Raw genomic sequence first — 22,647 nt, forward strand, 5'->3', positions numbered from 1 at the left:
TCTAGACGCGAGTGAGTTAAAAAAAAGAGCGTTTTTAAATTTAGTAGATCTAAACATGCAGAATAAAAAAGCGTAATTTTATTTGGCATTGGAAACCATTCCGTTTTTTACTCTATTGGTTTTTTATATGGAAAACAACGCGATATTAGGTCTAAATAATTAAATATCCAGGGTAAAAAATGGGCGCACCACAGGGGCACCCATACCGAAAAGCCATTCAACCAATGACCGGCTTCAGAATCGGGCGTTTTCTCAGCAGTAAACTTCGCTCGGTTCCGCTGGAGATTGGTCGAGGCTTGTGCGCGAAATATTATGCGCAATGCAGGTTGCTATCAGAAATTTGTTTACGCCATTTGTGGTAGCTTGAGTATTGTATTACATGATCCTTCGTCAACTTAGTTTGACAATCCATCCGTTTATGTATGTTGTAAGGTAAATCGAATTAACCCTAGAAATGTCAGCGAATAATACCAAGCTGTCCACGACGGAACGCGTAGTCAAAAGTAAGTTTCGGCTTTAAATTTGAGACATTTTTCGCTCCGCGCTTTTCTACTTTCCGCTCTTTTCCTATCCCTCTCCGCCATTTTATGTTAAATTTAGACAAGGCTTAACTATTATTCTTCAATTACTTTGGTATTTACAACATTCAGTGGATATAATACATGGTGCTTAACAAAAACGCACTCTGAACTTTGATTTTTTTCACTCGCAAGCGCCGCGAACGGGGCCCTAGCCAAAAATCTCGTGCTGACCTAATAAGAAGCCTGTATTTCAGAATGTACCGGACCTACATTCCTTTACTACAAGCACAGGCCTAGATTAGGGCTTGACTAGTGTTACACAAGGCCTAACTTAACTCAAGCCAGTCATTCGCACCAAATTAACTCCGAAAACCCTTTTAAAATACCTCTAACTGACCACCGAGTTACTGTCCAAACAAATCGGGATTTCGCTTTATTTATGCGCAAAAAGTATAAGAAAGATAAGCTCGTACGCGATAACCTTTAAATGGTAGATATTTTTATACCGGTATTTCGCCTAAGATTATTAATTTTTAAGCCATTATCTCTGGATTGAACCATTGAATTACTAAACGTGAAAAACCATTCGTTATGGGGAGTTTAACGCTTGTAAACATTCATTTTGTTGATTTGGCATTCTCGTAAATATTCTTATCACCCGAATTCCTTCAGAGATCAAATTCCAGATTTCCATCTTTTTACTTTGGTCTACTGGCGCCTGTAGAAGTGTTCGACCCGCAATACACCTCAAAACCTTTTTAATTTTCGGTGGAGGCATCGGCGTTCGTTTTAGCGCTATGGTTTTAATTTTGAAAGGCGCCAAATTAGGGCTTAGCAAATTATAAATTGGGGGAATTTATGAATTTCCTAAATGGTTTTTCCCCCTTATCGGTACCGTATTTCATTTAGTTAACTGTGTCAGTGGGTCTTGATCTATACAAGACAGGTTATATGAGATTTTGAGTTGCCCAAAAATTATCTCTCTCTCTCTCTCTCTTCTTCTGGGTCATTTGCAACGCTTACGTTAATTGCAGCCTTCTTTATCGGTAAGGGTCAAATTTCTCAGCTTCCCCGGGGCTAGAACGCGTAAATTTTTTTCTATACGTTTCTGTATAGTTTATCTTTATTCTAGTGGCAGTTGTCTTCTCTCTAATCCATTTAATTACTCCAGAAAACTGGAACCTTTTAGCTTTAACTAACAAGAAGAGATAACGAGTGCCTTTTACCCCAGAGACGGGCCAACAAATTAGCGAAAAGGGGTAAAAATCGAGCGGAATTTTCTCTAGGAAAGAGGGAGGGAGGGAGGGAGGGAGGGGGGTGGTTTTGATTGCTCCCAGTGCGAACTCGACCCACTTGACCATTTTCTCGCCTAGCTCGTGCGCTCTCTGTAAACGGCCATAGAATTAAAGGCCGGCCATTTAATATTTCCTCCCCGAACACCCCCACCCCTCAACCACCCACGACCCCTTAAAAGGCCTTGGTTGGTCGTATTCTAATTTGGCGGCCTTGGACAAGGCGCCAAATCCCCGTTGATTTTTAATAGCCCGGCCACGCAAAATGATCCATTTAATATTGAAAAAGAGTCTTGGATTTTTGGTCTTCCCCAGGGGAGGGGGTATGCAGAGAGGGGGTATTTTTCACCCCTCCCTCCACTCGCGCTCACAACTAAATCCCTTAACACCGCCCGCCGATCTTTGTGTTGCTTTTAATTAACACCGTAATTAACATTATAGACCCTCACTGGATCAATTTCGGACGGGTTAATACAGAGACCCATTTTCCGTCTCATTTCACTCCCCCCCCCACCTTCCTCCCTCTTTGTAGGTTAATTTTTTATTCATTTACGAAATTCCAGTGTATTTGTCTACCAGATTAGCCCGGAATATAATATTTTCCAATCACGACACCAACTCTCGCATATTTTATTTACTTTTGTTGACACGTTAACTATAATTGTTAGCCTTATAAACGTGTATGATTATTTTGTATTGCCCAACGATATATCGCCGGTTCGAGCTCGCTGACAATTTTTTTCTTCATCATCAAGCCAAAAGGGGAGGTTTGCTAAGAATGAGGCCTATAGCTGTATAACGCTTTGCATTATTCATTAGATTTTTTCTTTCACCGGTGAGGGCCTAAAGAAAGAAAAAACCTTTACGATTTTCTTCTCCTATACTTGGATTTTTATTTCTTTGCGAAAACCCAGGTTATCAATTCCCATCATTTGTTGATTTTACATTGGAGATAGACCGTAAAAATCTAGGATCTAAATTCTTACGTTTAATCGGAAGCCGGGAATTTATATTTTTACGTTTAATCGGAAGCCCGGAATTTATATTTTTACGTTTAATCGGAAGCCCGGAATTTATATTTTTACGTTTAATCGGAAGCCCGGAATTTATATTTTTACGTTTAATCGGAAGCCCGGAATTTATATTTTTACGTTTAATCGGAAGCCCGGAATTTATATTTTTACGTTTAATCGGAAGCCGGGAACTTATATTTTTACGTTTAATCGGAAGCCGGGAATTTATATTTTTACGTTTAATCGGAAGCCGGGAATTTATATTTTTACGTTTAATCGGAAGCCGGGAATTTATATTTTTACGTTTAATCGGAAGCCCGGAATTTATATTTTTACGTTTAATCGGAAGCCCGGAATTTATATTTTTACGTTTAATCGGAAGCCCGGAATTTATATTTTTACGTTTAATCGGAAGCCCGGAATTTATATTTTTACGTTTAATCGGAAGCCCGGAATTTATATTTTTACGTTTAATCGGAAGCCCGGAATTTATATTTTTACGTTTAATCGGAAGCCCGGAATTTATATTTTTACGTTTAATCGGAAACCCGGAATTTGCATTCTAATATATTTAATCGGAATATCCTATAATTTTGAAAAGAATATCCTATAATTTTGAAAAGAATATCCTATAATTTTGAAAAGAATATCCTATAATTTTGAAAAGAATATCCTATAATTTTGAAAAGAATATCCTATAATTTTGAAAAGAATATCCTATAATTTTGAAAAGAATATCCTATAATTTTGAAAAGAATATCCTATAATTTTGAAAAGAATATCCTATAATTTTGAAAAGAATATCCTATAATTTTGAAAAGAATATCCTATAATTTTGAAAAGAATATCCTATAATTTTGAAAAGAATATCCTATAATTTTGAAAAGAATATCCTATAATTTTGAAAAGAATATCCTATAATTTTGAAAAGAATATCCTATAATTTTGAAAAGAATATCCTATAATTTTGAAAAGAATATCCTATAATTTTGAAAAGAATATCCTATAATTTTGAAAAGAATATCCTATAATTTTGAAAAGAATATCCTATAATTTTGAAAAGAATATCCTATAATTTTGAAAAGAATATCCTATAATTTTGAAAAGAATATCCTATAATTTTGAAAAGAATATCCTATAATTTTGAAAAGAATATCCTATAATTTTGAAAAGAATATCCTATAATTTTGAAAAGAATATCCTATAATTTTGAAAAGAATATCCTATAATTTTGAAAAGAATATCCTATAATTTTGAAAAGAATATCCTATAATTTTGAAAAGAATATCCTATAATTTTGAAAAGAATATCCTATAATTTTGAAAAGAATATCCTATAATTTTGAAAAGAATATCCTATAATTTTGAAAAGAATATCCTATAATTTTGAAAAGAATATCCTATAATTTTGAAAAGAATATCCTATAATTTTGAAAAGAATATCCTATAATTTTGAAAAGAATATCCTATAATTTTGAAAAGAATATCCTATAATTTTGAAAAGAATATCCTATAATTTTGAAAAGAATATCCTATAATTTTGAAAAGAATATCCTATAATTTTGAAAAGAATATCCTATAATTTTGAAAAGAATATCCTATAATTTTGAAAAGAATATCCTATAATTTTGAAAAGAATATCCTATAATTTTGAAAAGAATATCCTATAATTTTGAAAAGAATATCCTATAATTTTGAAAAGAATATCCTATAATTTTGAAAAGAATATCCTATAATTTTGAAAAGAATATCCTATAATTTTGAAAAGAATATCCTATAATTTTGAAAAGAATATCCTATAATTTTGAAAAGAATATCCTATAATTTTGAAAAGAATATCCTATAATTTTGAAAAGAATATCCTATAATTTTGAAAAGAATATCCTATAATTTTGAAAAGAATATCCTATAATTTTGAAAAGAATATCCTATAATTTTGAAAAGAATATCCTATAATTTTGAAAAGAATATCCTATAATTTTGAAAAGAATATTTGGCGCTCTATACTTAAGTTATATCTTTAAGATATAATATAACATACTTAGGATTTAATTAAGTTTTATTTTTGAATATATTATCTATCGCACGATTAATTTTTATAATAAAAACGAGAGGCTAAATTTAAGGCCTACGCCTCTCTAAACGCGGCTGTAATTACAAACCTATGCTCGCTCTCGCCAAGGTATTTATGCGTGGTATTTATTCAAAGTGGCACGCCATATTTTGGGCGCGTTTACAAAATTCCTTATCCCGATATTTAATCGACATTAGCTTGGACACCTTAGGGAATCGTCGAAACTTCGAAATACAAGTTCTTTTAAAAATGGGTCCCGTTCTTAAGTACGATTATCTCTAGAACGAAAATTCTTAATTCTCCGCAGAGCCATTACTTTGAGAAATGACATTAGTCAGTGAACACTGTCAAAACGAAGATTTGCGTGTACGAAGCTCGCTTCTTTGACCCTAATGGAAAGTGATTTAATGTTATTTCTAACGGATAGAGGTGGACCAGCCAGTCGCCAGAAAAGTTATCACCCTTTATTGGTAATTTCATTCTCCATCTCGTAAAATGGACGTGTTTTCTGTAGCTATCCCATTCTGTAAAAAAAAAAGGTTTTTATTTTTCCTGTTGACCGTCAAAAAAACTCCAAATCGATCCTCTATTCATCTACCTTTTTCGGGCCCTACAACAAAAACATTCCTTTGGATGAAATTCTTATATCATCACCCACTTGTTGATTACAGATTAATTTGCGTTGGAACATTCTTGTCTTGTTTAATGGATAAATATTATTGTTGTTTGAAACGAAAGTCGAGTCACAATAGGAAAAAATATTTGTAGTTCTTGAATAGGAATTTTCTAGACAAACATTTCGGTTTAATATTACGAATCGCGATAGGATTCTAAAATTTGACATTTTAGTTTTATTAAAATTACTAAACCATAAACCGTCGAATAGGGGTCGGGGATGGTTAACTTTTATTCAATAGATAAAGCTCTCAAAATTATTCGTAAAATGTTTTGATCAAGTAATTTATATTTATGTATTATCCGATTAATTTTTTGATAAATTTGTAAAATTAATCGGAAAAACGAAGTTTTTTTTCGATAAAAAAGCTCAAATTTTCCGAAAAAGACATGTTTTTTAATCATTTTCCGAAATATTACCCGGTAAATTTTTGTTTACATTTTTTCCCCGAAAAAAATCAATTTAAAAATGGATAATGATTAACCGTCCCCGACCTCTACTGTCGAAATGTATGATAATCATTTTAGGACGATCATATATTTAATATTTTTATAACTAAAATAGCAGTATTTTGGCCAAATATAATTTCGTGGAGTTACAAAACCATGTTTTTATATAACATTATATTAAAAGTAACTTTTAAATTGATTTCATTTCAATTAATTTATTTTAACGTATATTTTTAAAACATGGATAACAATAATTTTTATTTATAGCGGATTAAAGTTTTTTTTAAATACATTTTCTATAAAAGCAGATTTTTTACGTTAAATTGAATAACCGTATTTATGGTTGATCAAAGAATTTAATATTTTTGCCACAGGAAATTAGTGTATTAAAATATACTTTAATTATTAATTTAATTTTTTTAAATTTAATTGCTTTTAATTAAAATTACAAGTAAACGTTATATTTATTTTCTATTACTAATATACTTAAATGTATTAAATTAATACATTAACTATATAGTTTTTAATTTATCGCAATTTAATAAAAAAACCTAAGTGTTCAAGTATTAGTAATAGAAAATAAACATTTACTTGTAAACAGGGTTGCCACTTTATTTGATTTTTTGTCATAAAAATCAATCTTTTTTAGTTAAACCTGTTTTTATTTTATTTTAGGGAATTTATTAATTTTATACAGTTAATGTCTTAATGACACTTTTTTCCTGTATAATTAACGGTTATTTTACTTTAATCAGTTAGCTAATCTTAATTAAATTTAATTATTTAATATTTTAGTTCGCTCAGATTTTATATGTATTTTAATTATTTAAGAACCTCTTTTTCCTCTATTGAAATACATTGTGCGATTTAAGTCAATGATTTTATCAAAAAAAAACGATTTAAATTATAATTTACATTAGCCAACCCTGATTGTAAAGTGTGTAATTTTTAATTAGAACAATTATTAAATAACGTATGGCAATTTAATTGTTTTCAATTAAAAACTTAAGTGTAAGGCACTGTAAGTAAACTTCGTTTATTTTCTATTTAAGAAGCGGGTTATGTTAAAACCAAGGCGATATTTCGATATAGTGTCTACTCCCTTTAAAATTAATTTGTTATACGAAATTAAGATGCAGAAGATGTCTCTTATTACGAACAATCGCGCACTTTCCGCGGTACCTCGTTTAGAAATCAATGAATGTACAATTCGAAGCTTCTGTGTTTTTTAATTTCACCTTTCTGTTGAAACACCTACCGTCGTTCTACCATTCGAATACCAAAGCGAATACTTTTGCTCGTACAGTGTCGCTTTGTTATGGCGTGGTTTTTGTTGTTGAAAATGTGTTAATTCATTTCTGAGATTTCGAATTTAGCACGCCATTAAATATTCAGTAATTTTAGCGCTTTTAATCAAGGTTGTGTAAACGCGGATCATTTTTAATCGAAGTAATGGCATGATTTATCCAATTGGTATTTTTTTCAAATGGAATAAATTAATTTAAAACAAAGGGTACATCTATATTCGTAAAGATTATTATTAATAACATAGGTAAATGAAGCGTTTCTTTGTGCCGAAAGTAAATGAAGCGTTTCTTTGTGCCGAAAGCAAATGAAGCGTTTCTTTGTGCCGAAAGCAAATGAAGCGTTTCTTTGTGCCGAAAGCAAATGAAGCGTTTCTTTGTGCCGAAAGTAAATGAAGCGTTTCTTTGTGCCGAAAGTAAATGAAGCGTTTCTTTGTGCCGAAAGTAAATGAAGCGTTTCTTTGTGCCGAAAGCAAATGAAGCGTTTCTTTGTGCCGAAAGCAAATGAAGCGTTTCTTTGTGCCGAAAGCAAATGAAGCGTTTCTTTGTGCCGAAAGTAAATGAAGCGTTTCTTTGTGCCGAAAGTAAATGAAGCGTTTCTTTGTGCCGAAAGTAAATGATGCGTTTCTTTGTGCCGAAAGTAAATGAAGCGTTTCTTTGTGCCGAAAGTAAATGATGCGTTTCTTTGTGCCGAAAGTAAATGAAGCGTTTCTTTGTGCCGAAAGTAAATGAAGCGTTTCTTTGTGCCGAAAGCAAATGAAGCGTTTCTTTGTGCCGAAAGCAAATGAAGCGTTTCTTTGTACCGAAAGCAAATGAAGCGTTTCTTTGTACCGAAAGCAAATGAAGCGTTTCTTTGTACCGAAAGCAAATGAAGCGTTTCTTTGTACCGAAAGCAAATGAAGCGTTTCTTTGTACCGAAAGCAAATGAAGCGTTTCTTTGTACCGAAAGCAAATGAAGCGTTTCTTTGTACCGAAAGCAAATGAAGCGTTTCTTTGTACCGAAAGCAAATGAAGCGTTTCTTTGTACCGAAAGCAAATGAAGCGTTTCTTTGTACCGAAAGCAAATGAAGCGTTTCTTTGTACCGAAAGCAAATGAAGCGTTTCTTTGTGCCGAAAGCAAATGAAGCGTTTCTTTGTGCCGAAAGCAAATGAAGCGTTTCTTTGTGCCGAAAGCAAATGAAGCGTTTCTTTGTGCCGAAAGTAAATGAAGCGTTTCTTTGTACCGAAAGCAAATGAAGCGTTTCTTTGTACCGAAAGCAAATGAAGCGTTTCTTTGTACCGAAAGCAAATGAAGCGTTTCTTTGTACCGAAAGCAAATGAAGCGTTTCTTTGTGCCGAAAGCAAATGAAGCGTTTCTTTGTGCCGAAAGCAAATGAAGCGTTTCTTTGTGCCGAAAGCAAATGAAGCGTTTCTTTGTACCGAAAGCAAATGAAGCGTTTCTTTGTGCCGAAAGCAAATGAAGCGTTTCTTTGTGCCGAAAGCAAATGAAGCGTTTCTTTGTGCCGAAAGCAAATGAAGCGTTTCTTTGTGCCGAAAGTAAATGAAGCGTTTCTTTGTACCGAAAGCAAATGAAGCGTTTCTTTGTACCGAAAGCAAATGAAGCGTTTCTTTGTACCGAAAGCAAATGAAGCGTTTCTTTGTACCGAAAGCAAATGAAGCGTTTCTTTGTGCCGAAAGCAAATGAAGCGTTTCTTTGTGCCGAAAGCAAATGAAGCGTTTCTTTGTGCCGAAAGCAAATGAAGCGTTTCTTTGTGCCGAAAGCAAATGAAGCGTTTCTTTGTGCCGAAAGCAAATGAAGCGTTTCTTTGTGCCGAAAGCAAATGAAGCGTTTCTTTGTGCCGAAAGCAAATGAAGCGTTTCTTTGTACCGAAAGCAAATGAAGCGTTTCTTTGTACCGAAAGCAAATGAAGCGTTTCTTTGTACCGAAAGCAAATGAAGCGTTTCTTTGTACCGAAAGCAAATGAAGCGTTTCTTTGTACCGAAAGCAAATGAAGCGTTTCTTTGTACCGAAAGCAAATGAAGCGTTTCTTTGTACCGAAAGCAAATGAAGCGTTTCTTTGTACCGAAAGCAAATGAAGCGTTTCTTTGTACCGAAAGCAAATGAAGCGTTTCTTTGTACCGAAAGCAAATGAAGCGTTTCTTTGTACCGAAAGCAAATGAAGCGTTTCTTTGTACCGAAAGCAAATGAAGCGTTTCTTTGTACCGAAAGCAAATGAAGCGTTTCTTTGTACCGAAAGCAAATGAAGCGTTTCTTTGTACCGAAAGCAAATGAAGCGTTTCTTTGTACCGAAAGCAAATGAAGCGTTTCTTTGTACCGAAAGCAAATGAAGCGTTTCTTTGTACCGAAAGCAAATGAAGCGTTTCTTTGTACCGAAAGCAAATGAAGCGTTTCTTTGTACCGAAAGCAAATGAAGCGTTTCTTTGTACCGAAAGCAAATGAAGCGTTTCTTTGTACCGAAAGCAAATGAAGCGTTTCTTTGTACCGAAAGCAAATGAAGCGTTTCTTTGTACCGAAAGCAAATGAAGCGTTTCTTTGTACCGAAAGCAAATGAAGCGTTTCTTTGTACCGAAAGCAAATGAAGCGTTTCTTTGTACCGAAAGCAAATGAAGCGTTTCTTTGTACCGAAAGCAAATGAAGCGTTTCTTTGTACCGAAAGCAAATGAAGCGTTTCTTTGTACCGAAAGCAAATGAAGCGTTTCTTTGTACCGAAAGCAAATGAAGCGTTTCTTTGTACCGAAAGCAAATGAAGCGTTTCTTTGTACCGAAAGCAAATGAAGCGTTTCTTTGTACCGAAAGCAAATGAAGCGTTTCTTTGTACCGAAAGCAAATGAAGCGTTTCTTTGTACCGAAAGCAAATGAAGCGTTTCTTTGTACCGAAAGCAAATGAAGCGTTTCTTTGTACCGAAAGCAAATGAAGCGTTTCTTTGTACCGAAAGCAAATGAAGCGTTTCTTTGTACCGAAAGCAAATGAAGCGTTTCTTTGTACCGAAAGCAAATGAAGCGTTTCTTTGTACCGAAAGCAAATGAAGCGTTTCTTTGTACCGAAAGCAAATGAAGCGTTTCTTTGTACCGAAAGCAAATGAAGCGTTTCTTTGTACCGAAAGCAAATGAAGCGTTTCTTTGTACCGAAAGCAAATGAAGCGTTTCTTTGTACCGAAAGCAAATGAAGCGTTTCTTTGTACCGAAAGCAAATGAAGCGTTTCTTTGTACCGAAAGCAAATGAAGCGTTTCTTTGTACCGAAAGCAAATGAAGCGTTTCTTTGTACCGAAAGCAAATGAAGCGTTTCTTTGTACCGAAAGCAAATGAAGCGTTTCTTTGTACCGAAAGCAAATGAAGCGTTTCTTTGTACCGAAAGCAAATGAAGCGTTTCTTTGTACCGAAAGCAAATGAAGCGTTTCTTTGTACCGAAAGCAAATGAAGCGTTTCTTTGTACCGAAAGCAAATGAAGCGTTTCTTTGTACCGAAAGCAAATGAAGCGTTTCTTTGTACCGAAAGCAAATGAAGCGTTTCTTTGTACCGAAAGCAAATGAAGCGTTTCTTTGTACCGAAAGCAAATGAAGCGTTTCTTTGTACCGAAAGCAAATGAAGCGTTTCTTTGTACCGAAAGCAAATGAAGCGTTTCTTTGTACCGAAAGCAAATGAAGCGTTTCTTTGTACCGAAAGCAAATGAAGCGTTTCTTTGTACCGAAAGCAAATGAAGCGTTTCTTTGTACCGAAAGCAAATGAAGCGTTTCTTTGTACCGAAAGCAAATGAAGCGTTTCTTTGTACCGAAAGCAAATGAAGCGTTTCTTTGTACCGAAAGCAAATGAAGCGTTTCTTTGTACCGAAAGCAAATGAAGCGTTTCTTTGTACCGAAAGCAAATGAAGCGTTTCTTTGTACCGAAAGCAAATGAAGCGTTTCTTTGTACCGAAAGCAAATGAAGCGTTTCTTTGTACCGAAAGCAAATGAAGCGTTTCTTTGTACCGAAAGCAAATGAAGCGTTTCTTTGTACCGAAAGCAAATGAAGCGTTTCTTTGTACCGAAAGCAAATGAAGCGTTTCTTTGTACCGAAAGCAAATGAAGCGTTTCTTTGTACCGAAAGCAAATGAAGCGTTTCTTTGTACCGAAAGCAAATGAAGCGTTTCTTTGTACCGAAAGCAAATGAAGCGTTTCTTTGTACCGAAAGCAAATGAAGCGTTTCTTTGTACCGAAAGCAAATGAAGCGTTTCTTTGTACCGAAAGCAAATGAAGCGTTTCTTTGTACCGAAAGCAAATGAAGCGTTTCTTTGTACCGAAAGCAAATGAAGCGTTTCTTTGTACCGAAAGCAAATGAAGCGTTTCTTTGTACCGAAAGCAAATGAAGCGTTTCTTTGTACCGAAAGCAAATGAAGCGTTTCTTTGTACCGAAAGCAAATGAAGCGTTTCTTTGTACCGAAAGCAAATGAAGCGTTTCTTTGTACCGAAAGCAAATGAAGCGTTTCTTTGTACCGAAAGCAAATGAAGCGTTTCTTTGTACCGAAAGCAAATGAAGCGTTTCTTTGTACCGAAAGCAAATGAAGCGTTTCTTTGTACCGAAAGCAAATGAAGCGTTTCTTTGTACCGAAAGCAAATGAAGCGTTTCTTTGTACCGAAAGCAAATGAAGCGTTTCTTTGTACCGAAAGCAAATGAAGCGTTTCTTTGTACCGAAAGCAAATGAAGCGTTTCTTTGTACCGAAAGCAAATGAAGCGTTTCTTTGTACCGAAAGCAAATGAAGCGTTTCTTTGTACCGAAAGCAAATGAAGCGTTTCTTTGTACCGAAAGCAAATGAAGCGTTTCTTTGTACCGAAAGCAAATGAAGCGTTTCTTTGTACCGAAAGCAAATGAAGCGTTTCTTTGTACCGAAAGCAAATGAAGCGTTTCTTTGTACCGAAAGCAAATGAAGCGTTTCTTTGTACCGAAAGCAAATGAAGCGTTTCTTTGTACCGAAAGCAAATGAAGCGTTTCTTTGTACCGAAAGCAAATGAAGCGTTTCTTTGTACCGAAAGCAAATGAAGCGTTTCTTTGTACCGAAAGCAAATGAAGCGTTTCTTTGTACCGAAAGCAAATGACCACGGCCCAAAATATATTTATCGATAACATGAAAAAGCTAAAAATTAGCAATTGATAAAATTTATTTTCCCGTTGGAATAGAAAATCAGTATATGACGATCTAAACCTCTCACTATTTACTTTCCAAACGTTTAAGTAAATATCCCTACGCAATGTAATTTTGACATTTAAGAAAATTGTGTGGGTACTATTATCTTATAAAAATTATTAATTAGATCAAACGTGTACATATCGCTTAGAATTATAATTTGTAAAATTTCACTTAGCTAAGCGGGATTAAAACAATCGCCACTTTTACAGCCATATTGCGATGTATCCTTCCGCGTATAAATCTCGTCTATTTATAAGTGTTTCATTTCTGTGGTTTAGAATCCGTACATTAAATATTTTCCCAATAATAGCTTGACTCTATTTTACAGCGTCGAAATTCGGTGCAATAATTAAAATTAGGAGGGGGAAGGAACTTGTTATTGGAAATGGGGGCTTTGACGGGCCAGGACATTATTACCAATATATAATCTAGTTGCAGTCCCTTCCATCAGCCGTGGCGCTCTCTATCGGGACATTTCAACGGACAGTTGATTTGGCGGCCAATCTAAATATCCGATCGCCATTACAACTGCGAGAATATTTCTTTCTAAAAGAGATTGTAAAAAGGGCCCGGATTTTACGCTTGCGTAGAGCATTTTTGATCTTCGCGCCCCCAAAGCTTTTTCGAATTCTGTATCCCATTCCATCTCGATTTGGGGGGCGCGAGCTGAACTTTTAAATAAGTCGCTCAGCGAAAGAGGCTTCAAGTTTAGACGATTTTCTTTTCGTGGATAATAAAAATTTAAATGTTCGCCATAAAATATTTTAAATATACTAGGCTGGTCCGTTAAACGTTAAACAATGATTTACTCAGGGTTGAATTCCTGGAAAAGTCAAGGAATTTGAATATGGGTCTAAAAATCGGGGAAAGTCAGGGATTTTTTTTAAATGTCTAAAAGTCGGGGAATTTTTAAAAATAGTCTTAACAATTTCCCGACTTTTCTCGGAATTTTTAAAGTCTAAAAGTTGGGGAATATTTAAAAATAGTCTTAACAATTTCCCGACTTTTCCCGGAATTTTAGTCTAAAAGTTGGGGAATATTTAAAAATAGTCTTAACAATTTCCCAACTTTTCCCGGAATTTTAAAAAGTCTAAAAGTTGGGGGAATTTTTAAAAATCAGGGAAATGCCAAGGAATTTAATCTCGGTTGCAAATAGGAAACTTTTACTAAAATATAGGTTAAAAAATACAATCTCCGGAGATGGTCAGGGAAAACCTGAAAAAGTCAGGGAATTAGATTGTGGAAAAACTGTAGCAACCCTGTTATTTAAAAAAAATTATTTTGCATTAGAATCAATCATACTGTATCTGTTGTGTTTATTAAATTATGTAGAAATAGTATTTAAATTTAATTGCTATTTAAGATTAAAATAAAATTGACTGTTGGTTGGTTAAACTTTAAACAATATCCAATTGTTGCACCAGGGTTGCGACAGCACCTGAAATTCGTGGAAAAGTCAGGAATTTTCAAAAATTAGTAGTATAAATCTCGCCAGTATAGGTTAAAAATTGGAAAAGTTTAACGTAAAATAAGTTGATTTAAAATCTCAGAATTTATAGCCCGGTGTATATAGTAACAGAGACCATACCACCGGAGGTCTATCATTAAAAGTCGCTAGATGACTAGGTGGTGCCTTGGGTATTAGCCTAGCTGATAATAATAATAACAATAATAATTATTATTATTATTATTATTATTATTATTATTAAAGTCGGGGAATTTGAATCTGTAAAAGCTGTGCCAACACTGCACATTTTGAATTTGTAATAAATCCATTTATTTTTTTAAAAACTTCAATTCATTCGGTTATATTATTTAAATTTAAGTAGTAATTCAATTTAATATTTAATATACTATAAAAATAGTCTGTAGGTTCCCTTAACGTGATAAACAATATCAGGGTGACCACAAATCCTATATTTCCTATTTTTTTTCTCCTATAATTTCATTAAATTTCCTATTGCATTCTGTACTTAAACTCAAAAGTCTTAAAATTAAGTTTTTAAAGATGCTTATTTTCAACACTGTTGGTTTTCGGCTATTTCTATCGGTTATCAACTTTATTTTGAATGTCATAGACCCTTCAAACAATTTTGACAATCGTTTTCTGCTATTGAATAATTAATTTTCTCCTATGTTTTCCTTTTCCCCCCAATTTTCTTCCTATATCTCACTGATATTGCCTATAATTTCTTTAAAAGATTTTCAAATATTCTGTGGTCACCCTGCAATATCAAATGGCGGTACTTTTTAGGATTTTGATTTATTGTGATAAATCAATTAATCTGTCATTATTTAAAATTAAATTGAATTAAATACAAATTTAATCTAGGGTTGCCACACGTCAGGGAAAAGTCGGGGAATTTAAAAATGTGCCTAAAAAGTCAGGGAAATGTCAGGGAATTTTAAGAATTGGTGAAAAGTCAGGGAATTCAATTTTATCTTGGCACTTTTTGAAATTTAACTCTAGATCTATGACAAATTCCACGATTATCATTTATTTCCTTGAATGTTTGGCTAATCTTTTCAGCATTGCAATAACCTTTTTACTGAAATATGTCCATCTAAATTTATTAAATTATGATAAAAGTAAAATATAAAAGAAACATTTTGGCCTTAATAAGTCAGGGAAAATCTCTTAAAATGGTCAGGGGAAAATAGGGAATTATCAGGGAATTTAAATCTGAAAATTTTGTGGCAACCCTTTAATCGTTATTTTATATTAAATTAAAATTTGTCTGTTGGTCTGTTAGATGTTGGACAACTTAATTTTTAAGCAATTAATTCATTTTATCTAATTCTAATTATATCGGTTATATTATTTGAAATTAAATGAAATATTAATTAAATACAAATTGGCCAAACTTTAATAAGAAATAAAATTTATCGATGATTCTATCAATTATATCTAAAAATTAAATCATAATGAAAAATATTTTTACACGGACTACCACAGCATTAGGCGCTTTTCCGCTTCTCTTAATTGGAACGTGCCACTCGCGCGTAGTTATTATTTAGGAGCGCGAAAGCCCACAATTTTACGTAGCGTAGTCGGAGTAGAAATATTCCTAATTATGATTTAATTATTTAATATTTTAGTTAGCCCAGATTTCGTTTGTATTGGGATGGATTTAGAATCTATTTTGTGATAATGTAATATAAGAATTTAATAAATGTAACCTTGGTTATATTTAAGTTTACGCAACGTGAGCTTCCACGCGATTTAGCGTGCAATCGATACAACACTTTTCCACTTAAATTATGACTGATAGTTCGGACTGCTGAAAAGTAAAGCGTTTGATAAGGGCCAACTAAGGTACCTGTGTCGCGCGTATGGCCAGTTTCCGGTACATTATGGGGGTAATAAATATCATTGTTAAAAAATGCACGGACCAACTATTTCTGAAAATATTTTTTCCCGCGGTTTCAAATAAGTACTGATGGGCATTTTTGGTACACAGCCGCTCAGCTCGCGCTTACTAGCTTGATACCTCACGCTCGCGGAAAATTTCCGGTCCTATTATTTTGAACCTTTTACAGCGGGGAAAATTGGCAGTTTCGCTGATAAGAGCGGCGTATATTAGTGCTCCTCTTTTGCTCTTTTTCGAGCTGCGAAAATTGGAACACTTCTCATTTTCGCTCTTTTTTTGAAAAGCAAAATTAGCTTTCCTTTCATTTTCAGCGATGATCTTCTAATTTTGGCTCGTTTTTGAGCGGTGAAAATTGGAGCTTCTTTCATTTTGGCTCGTACTAGAGCGGTGAAAATTGGAGCGTCTCTCATTTTGGCTAGAACTAGAGCGGTGAAAATTGGAGCTTCTCTCATTTGGGCTCGTACTAGAGCGGTGAAAATTGGAGCTTCTTTCATTTTGGCTCGTACTAGAGCGGTGAAAATTGGAGCGTCTCTCATTTTGGCTAGAACTAGAGCGGTGAAAATTGGAGCTTCTCTCATTTGGGCTCGTACTAGAGCGGTGAAAATTGGAGCTTCTTTCATTTTGGCTCGTACTAGAGCGGTGAAAATTGGAGCGTCTCTCATTTTGGCTAGAACTAGAGCGGTGAAAATTGGAGCTTCTCTCATTTTGGCTAGAACTAGAGCGGTGAAAATTGGAGCTTCTCTCATTTGGGCTCGTACTAGAGCGGTGAAAATTGGAGCGTCTCTCATTTTGGCTAGAACTAGAGCGGTGAAAATTGGAGCTTCTCTCATTTGGGCTCGTACTAGAGCGGTGAAAATTGGAGCGTCTCTCATTTTGGCTAGAACTAGAGCGGTAAAAATTGGAGCTTCTCTCATTTGGGCTCGTACTAGAGCGGTGAAAATTGGAGCGTCTCTCATTTTGGCTAGAACTAGAGCGGTGAAAATTGGAGCTTCTCTCATTTGGGCTCGTTCTAGAGCGGTGAAAATTGGAGCGTCTCTCATTTTGGCTAGAACTAGAGCGGTGAAAATTGGAGCTTCTCTCATTTGGGCTCGTTCTAGAGCGGTGAAAATTGGAGCGTCTCTCATTTTGGCTAGAACTAGAGCGGTGAAAATTGGAGCTTCTCTCATTTGGGCTCGTACTAGAGCGGTGAAAATTGGAGCGTCTCTCATTTTGGCTAGAACTAGAGCGGTAAAAATTGGAGCTTCTCTCATTTGGGCTCGTACTAGAGCGGTGAAAATTGGAGCGTCTCTCATTTTGGCTAGAACTAGAGCGGTAAAAATTGGAGCTTCTCTCATTTGGGCTCGTACTAGAGCGGTGAAAATTGGAGCGTCTCTCATTTTGGCTAGAACTAGAGCGGTGAAAATTGGAGCTTCTCTCATTTGGGCTCGTACTAGAGCGGTGAAAATTGGAGCGTCTCTCATTTTGGCTAGAACTAGAGCGGTAAAAATTGGAGCTTCTCTCATTTGGGCTCGTACTAGAGCGGTGAAAATTGGAGCGTCTCTCATTTTGGCTAGAACTAGAGCGGTAAAAATTGGAGCTTCTCTCATTTGGGCTCGTACTAGAGCGGTGAAAATTGGAGCGTCTCTCATTTTGGCTAGAACTAGAGCGGTGAAAATTGGAGCTTCTCTCATTTGGGCTCGTACTAGAGCGGTGAAAATTGGAGCGTCTCTCATTTTGGCTAGAACTAGAGAGGTGAAAATTGGAGCTTCTCTCATTTGGGCTCGTTCTAGAGCGTTGAAAATGAGAGCTCCTCCTATTTTGGCTCGTTCTAGAGCGTTGAAAATGAGAGCTCCTCCTATTTTGGCTCGTTCTAGAGCGTTGAAAATGAGAGCTCCTCCTATTTTGGCTCGTTCTAGAGCGTTGAAAATGAGAGCTCCTCCTATTTTGGCTCGTTCTAGAGCGTTGAAAATTGGAGCTCCTCCTATTTTGGCTCGTTCTAGAGCGTTGAAAATTGGAGCTCCTCCTATTTTGGCTCGTTCTAGAGCGTTGAAAATTGGAGCTCCTCCTATTTTGGCTCATTCTAGAGCGTTGAAAATGAGAGCTCCTATTTTGGCTCGTTCTAGAGCGTTGAAAATTGGAGCTCCTCCTATTTTGGCTCGTTCTAGAGCGTTGAAAATTGGAGCTCCTCCTATTTTGGCTCGTTCTAGAGCGTTGAAAATTGGAGCTCCTCCTATTTTGGCTCGTTCTAGAGCGTTGAAAATTGGAGCTCCTCCTATTTTGGCTCGTTCTAGAGCGTTGAAAATTGGAGCTCCTCCTATTTTGGCTCGTTCTAGAGCGTTGAAAATTGGAGCTCCTCCTATTTTGGCTCGTTCTAGAGCGTTGAAAATTGGAGCTCCTCCTATTTTGGCTCGTTCTAGAGCGTTGAAAATTGGAGCTCCTCCTATTTTGGCTCGTTCTAGAGCGTTGAAAATTGGAGCTCCTCCTATTTTGGCTCGTTCTAGAGCGTTGAAAACTGGAACCTCTATCATGTTAACATATTTAAGCGCCAAAAATTCGTTCTATCTCATTTTCGCTCAAAACGCTCGGTACGAGATGAACGCGGGCATTACTAAAAATAAAAATAAGAGCATTTTCATTTGTAACTTTATATTCAGTTTCCAATTCTTCTAACGCGTATAGCGTTGAATGCAAATACGGGTCAAAAAGTTATAAAAAAATATATATAAAAGAGGGTGGGGGGGGGGTGCAAAATTCGTAATACGGGCCTTCTGGTCTGGCGATAGCGTGGCGCAGAATCCCGAAAATGTCGTTTACTGGCCTACTATGCGGAAGTTTTATCTCGACCGGCTGAACCTACTTGCGCGAACAGCCAGACAAGTTTCTTCATCTCTGGCTTTTACAATAGCGCGAAGGAACTTTTATAGGTAATATCCTATATATGTATTCCATAATATCGCTACCTCAGTGCGAAAGTCACTCAAGTCTCGAAAACTAGCTTTTTGAATAACTGCAATAATTTAATAATTATTTATATTTAAAAGAAATTAATTATCATATATGATATATATTACATACTACATTGCCACACGTCAGGGAAAAGTCAGGGAATTTAAAAATGGGCCTAAAAAGTCAGGGAATTTTAAGAATTGGTAAAAATTCAGATAAAAGTCAGGGAATTCAATTTTATCTGGGCACTTTTTGTAGGTAATTTAACTCTAGATGTATGACAAATTCCACGATTATCATTTATTTCCTTGAATGTTTGGCTAATTGTTTCAACATTGCAATAACGGTTTTACTGAAATATAAGTCCATACAAATTTATTAACTTCTGATAAAAGAAAAATATAAAAGAAAAATTTTGGCCTTAATAAGTCAAATCTCTTAAAATGGTCAGGGAAAACAGGGAATAGTCAGGGAATTTGAATCTGCAAATTTTGTGGCAACCCTGTACTAAATCCACCTGAGAGCGAGAGTCACCCAAGTCTCGAAAATCCCATTTTGAGGAAAAACTTGCTTTTTGAATAACTGCAATAATAAGCTAATAATGAAATAATAATAATTATAATCAGCTAGGCTAATACCCAAGGCACCACCTTAGGTCTAAGTCATCAAGCGACTTTTAAAGCCCTTAATTTAGGTGGCCGTGTTACAATGCGTAGGAGGGTCTTGCGGAGGTATTATATTTAGTGTTCGTACGGGGACCCCGACCCCGAAAGTCGGGTATCCCCGACTTTTGTCCCCGACCCCGACCCCGACTGTCGCAAATCAAGTCGGGGTTTTCCATTTTTCGGGGTTATGTTTTTGTAGTGTAATTTTAAATTTTCGCGCCAACGCACCCCGCTAAATCCTAAAAATATAAAATAGATAGGACCCTTTTTTCGTGGGCGACAAAAGAGTGATCCGAATGACCTTCTGCTCCAGATTTCGATAGACCGAAAACGGCTTACTCTCAATGTTTTCGTTTTCAAAACGAAAATTTTGCGGCGTAGCTATCGACTAAGACTATTAGTAATAGTCCCTAGGCTCAGAGGCTGGCTTACACAAGATACACTATCTAATCTTAACCAGTAAAATTGGGGTATTTTTTATTATTTTTCTATTCTTAATAATTTCAAAGAATTTTCCATCCCCGACCCCAACCCCGACTTTATTTTGACCCCGTACGAACACTAATTATATTAATATAATAAAAATAAAAATCTGTTATAATTAGAAATACTAGATAATTTATCGTATATTCAAATTTATACTACAAATTTCCAATTTTTCTTATAACCTTTGTTGGCATTTCGGTGGTCGCCCTGCTATTGTCATAATTGCAGACTTAAAGGAAGTATTAACTTCCCATATTTGTGTGGCTCACATTACGGCCAACGGGTTAATGGTTTAGCTAAAGCTAGGGATGATTGGCGTTACGTCAGGGCTGCCATAGCATCATGAAAACCAGGAAAATTTAGGGAATTTGATTTTAGTTCAAAATGTAAAACGTTTAACTAAAAAAAATACCAAAAAATATCTATAGTCTGGAAAAACTTTAAAAAAATTGGGTAATTTAAAAAAATGTAAACTGGCAAACCTGTATTTATGATAGTCATAAACACGTGTTAGCAGACGATTTTTTTATTTAGTTCATACCCTCCTTTACAGGGTAATTCTTATAAATTCCTATAATTTTTCTTATTTTTTTCGAAACTTTTACCTATAAATCCCTATGATTTTAAAGGTTAGTACATTTCCCATAAGCGTTTAATGACAAACACTTTAACGTATAGGCAATCTTAAAAAAAATCACTTAGTGCGGCTCTTAATTTATAATAACGATGTATATTAGCTGTAAGACTGGGCTTAGCACTTATTTCCCTGGCTGATGTAAGCAGCGTTATGCCTTTCTTATGGTAACTAATTTTTCAAAAAACAATTTTTCCTAGTTTTAGCTATAAGTTTCTATTTTCTCGTAGAGTTTTCCCCAAACAGATTTTTACCTTTAAATTTCTATTTCCCCCCAAGAGATGTTTACCTATAAATTCCTATTTTTTCTCCAAGAGATGTTTACCTATAAATTCCTATTTTTTCTCCAAGAGATGTTTACCTATAAATTCCTATTTTTTCTCCAAGAGATGTTTACCTATAAATTCCTATTTTTTCTCCAAGAGATGTTTACCTATAAATTCCTATTTTTTCTCCAAGAGATTTTTACCTATAAATTCCTATTTTTTTCTCATATTTTTACCTATAAATTCCTATTTTTTTCTCAAAGAGATTTTTACCTATAAATTCCTATTTTTTTCTCCAAGAGATGTTTACCTATAAATTCCTATTTTTTCTCCAAGAGATATTTACCTATTTTCTGTGTTAAGTTCAAATAATTTAAATAAATAATAGTTGGTAGTCCTGCTTTTAGGAAAGCAATCGGGTTTCAGTTCTAAAATCGGTCATTTTTAGAGTCGCTTGACTCTCGCTCTCGGCAAGCGGTATCTACAGGGACGGTACAGAAACGGATAGAAGGAGAATATATCGGTCGCGGGGAATGTGAACGTAGATTTCCTTTTGGCATCTCTCCGCGCCGGTCTTCTCCTTAGCAGCGTCGTAATCCCCATAAAAGCTCTAATGGGCTTTTCCGTACCACCGTCCCCTCCGACACTTTCTTCTCCGCGCTGCATTTTGATTAGGTCGAAATGAGTCTTCGCCGCCGCCACCGTGGTTCGACGCTCATTTATCACCGTGTTCTGTCGTTTCGTCATTTTGAATTATAGCCCCCCCCCTTCCCCTCCCACACACATCCGTCAATAGACCAACAAAAAAGCGCTTCCGAGGCCTAAAGAAAATGGCCTACTTTCCAAATCCTACCCTCGTATCAACTGACCACGTGCGCAGTTTTGGGATGTACAGGGACGTATGTTGCCCCTTAGGACGTGCTTTCCCGTGATACGTTCGCAGGGTTCGTACACGACCTGGAAAAGTCGAGGAATTTTAAAAGGTTCCCACAAGGTCAGGGAAAAGTTAGGGAATTTTAAAAGGTTCCCACAAGGTCAGGGAAAAGTTAGGGAATTTTAAAAGGTTGCCGAAAGGGCAGGGAAAAGTTAGGGAATTTTAAAAGGTTGCCGAAAGGGCAGGGAAAAGTTAGGGAATTTTAAAAGGTTCCCGAAAGGTCAGGGAAAAGTTAGGGAATTTTAAAAGGTTTACAAAACGTCAGGGAAAGTCGGGGAATTTTAAAAGGTTTACAAAACGTCAGGGAAAGTCGGGGAATTTTAAAAGGTTTCCTAAAGGTCAGGAAAAAATCGGGGAATTTTAAAATGGTCCCAAAAAAATCAGGCAAATTTTTGGCTCAAACCATTTGTTCTACAAAAATGGTCTGGGAAAACCTGGAAATGTCAGGGAATTTAACTTCGGAAATTTTGCACGAACCTGGTTCGTGTGTTGTAATTTTTAAAGGGGAATGAACAACGCGTTACCCCTTAGTCGGTGCTTTCCCGTGATACGCTCGTGTATTGTAAAAGCCCCTTCTCCGTAAATATTATTTTATCTCATTGTAAATATTCATCATAGTAAATTTGGTATTTGTAGTATGCGTGTCTTCAACACATGCAACGGCGAATTTTGAATGCTCCCTGTTCCAAATGGGACCAATTGAAATTAGTAAATAATTCATTCATTGTAAGTTTAAATGGGAATGATCAGCGTGTTGCACCTTATTCCGTGCTTTCCCGTGCAGTGTTCCGGGGTGGTAAATACCACCTGACATTTATTGTGGCAAATTGTGGCAAAAAGTGTCATGGCAAATAATGATTTTTAGTGACAAATT

General features: G+C 35.5%; 1 protein-coding gene across 3 annotated transcripts in view; it reads left to right on the plus strand.

Moving 5' to 3' along the window:
- Positions 1-251: 251 nt before the first annotated feature.
- Positions 252-22,647, plus strand: part of LOC149926390 (serine/threonine-protein phosphatase 2B catalytic subunit 2-like) — a 42,560-nt gene continuing 20,164 nt past the window's right edge. The window contains exon 1 of one of the 3 annotated variants that reach the window (XM_090159446.1): positions 252-503. In XM_090159446.1, coding sequence (XP_090015572.1) covers positions 455-503 — 49 coding nt within the window. In that variant the 5' untranslated portion in view covers positions 252-454. The remainder of the gene's footprint in view (positions 504-22,647) is intronic. The other 2 variants (XM_090159445.1, XM_090159447.1) reach the window with 2 other exon arrangements.

The sequence above is a fragment of the Leiobunum rupestre genome, chromosome 9 (assembly GCF_980474605.1).
Source record: "Leiobunum rupestre chromosome 9, qqLeiRupe1.1.hap1, whole genome shotgun sequence".
NCBI classification, from domain to species: domain Eukaryota; kingdom Metazoa; phylum Arthropoda; class Arachnida; order Opiliones; family Sclerosomatidae; genus Leiobunum; species Leiobunum rupestre.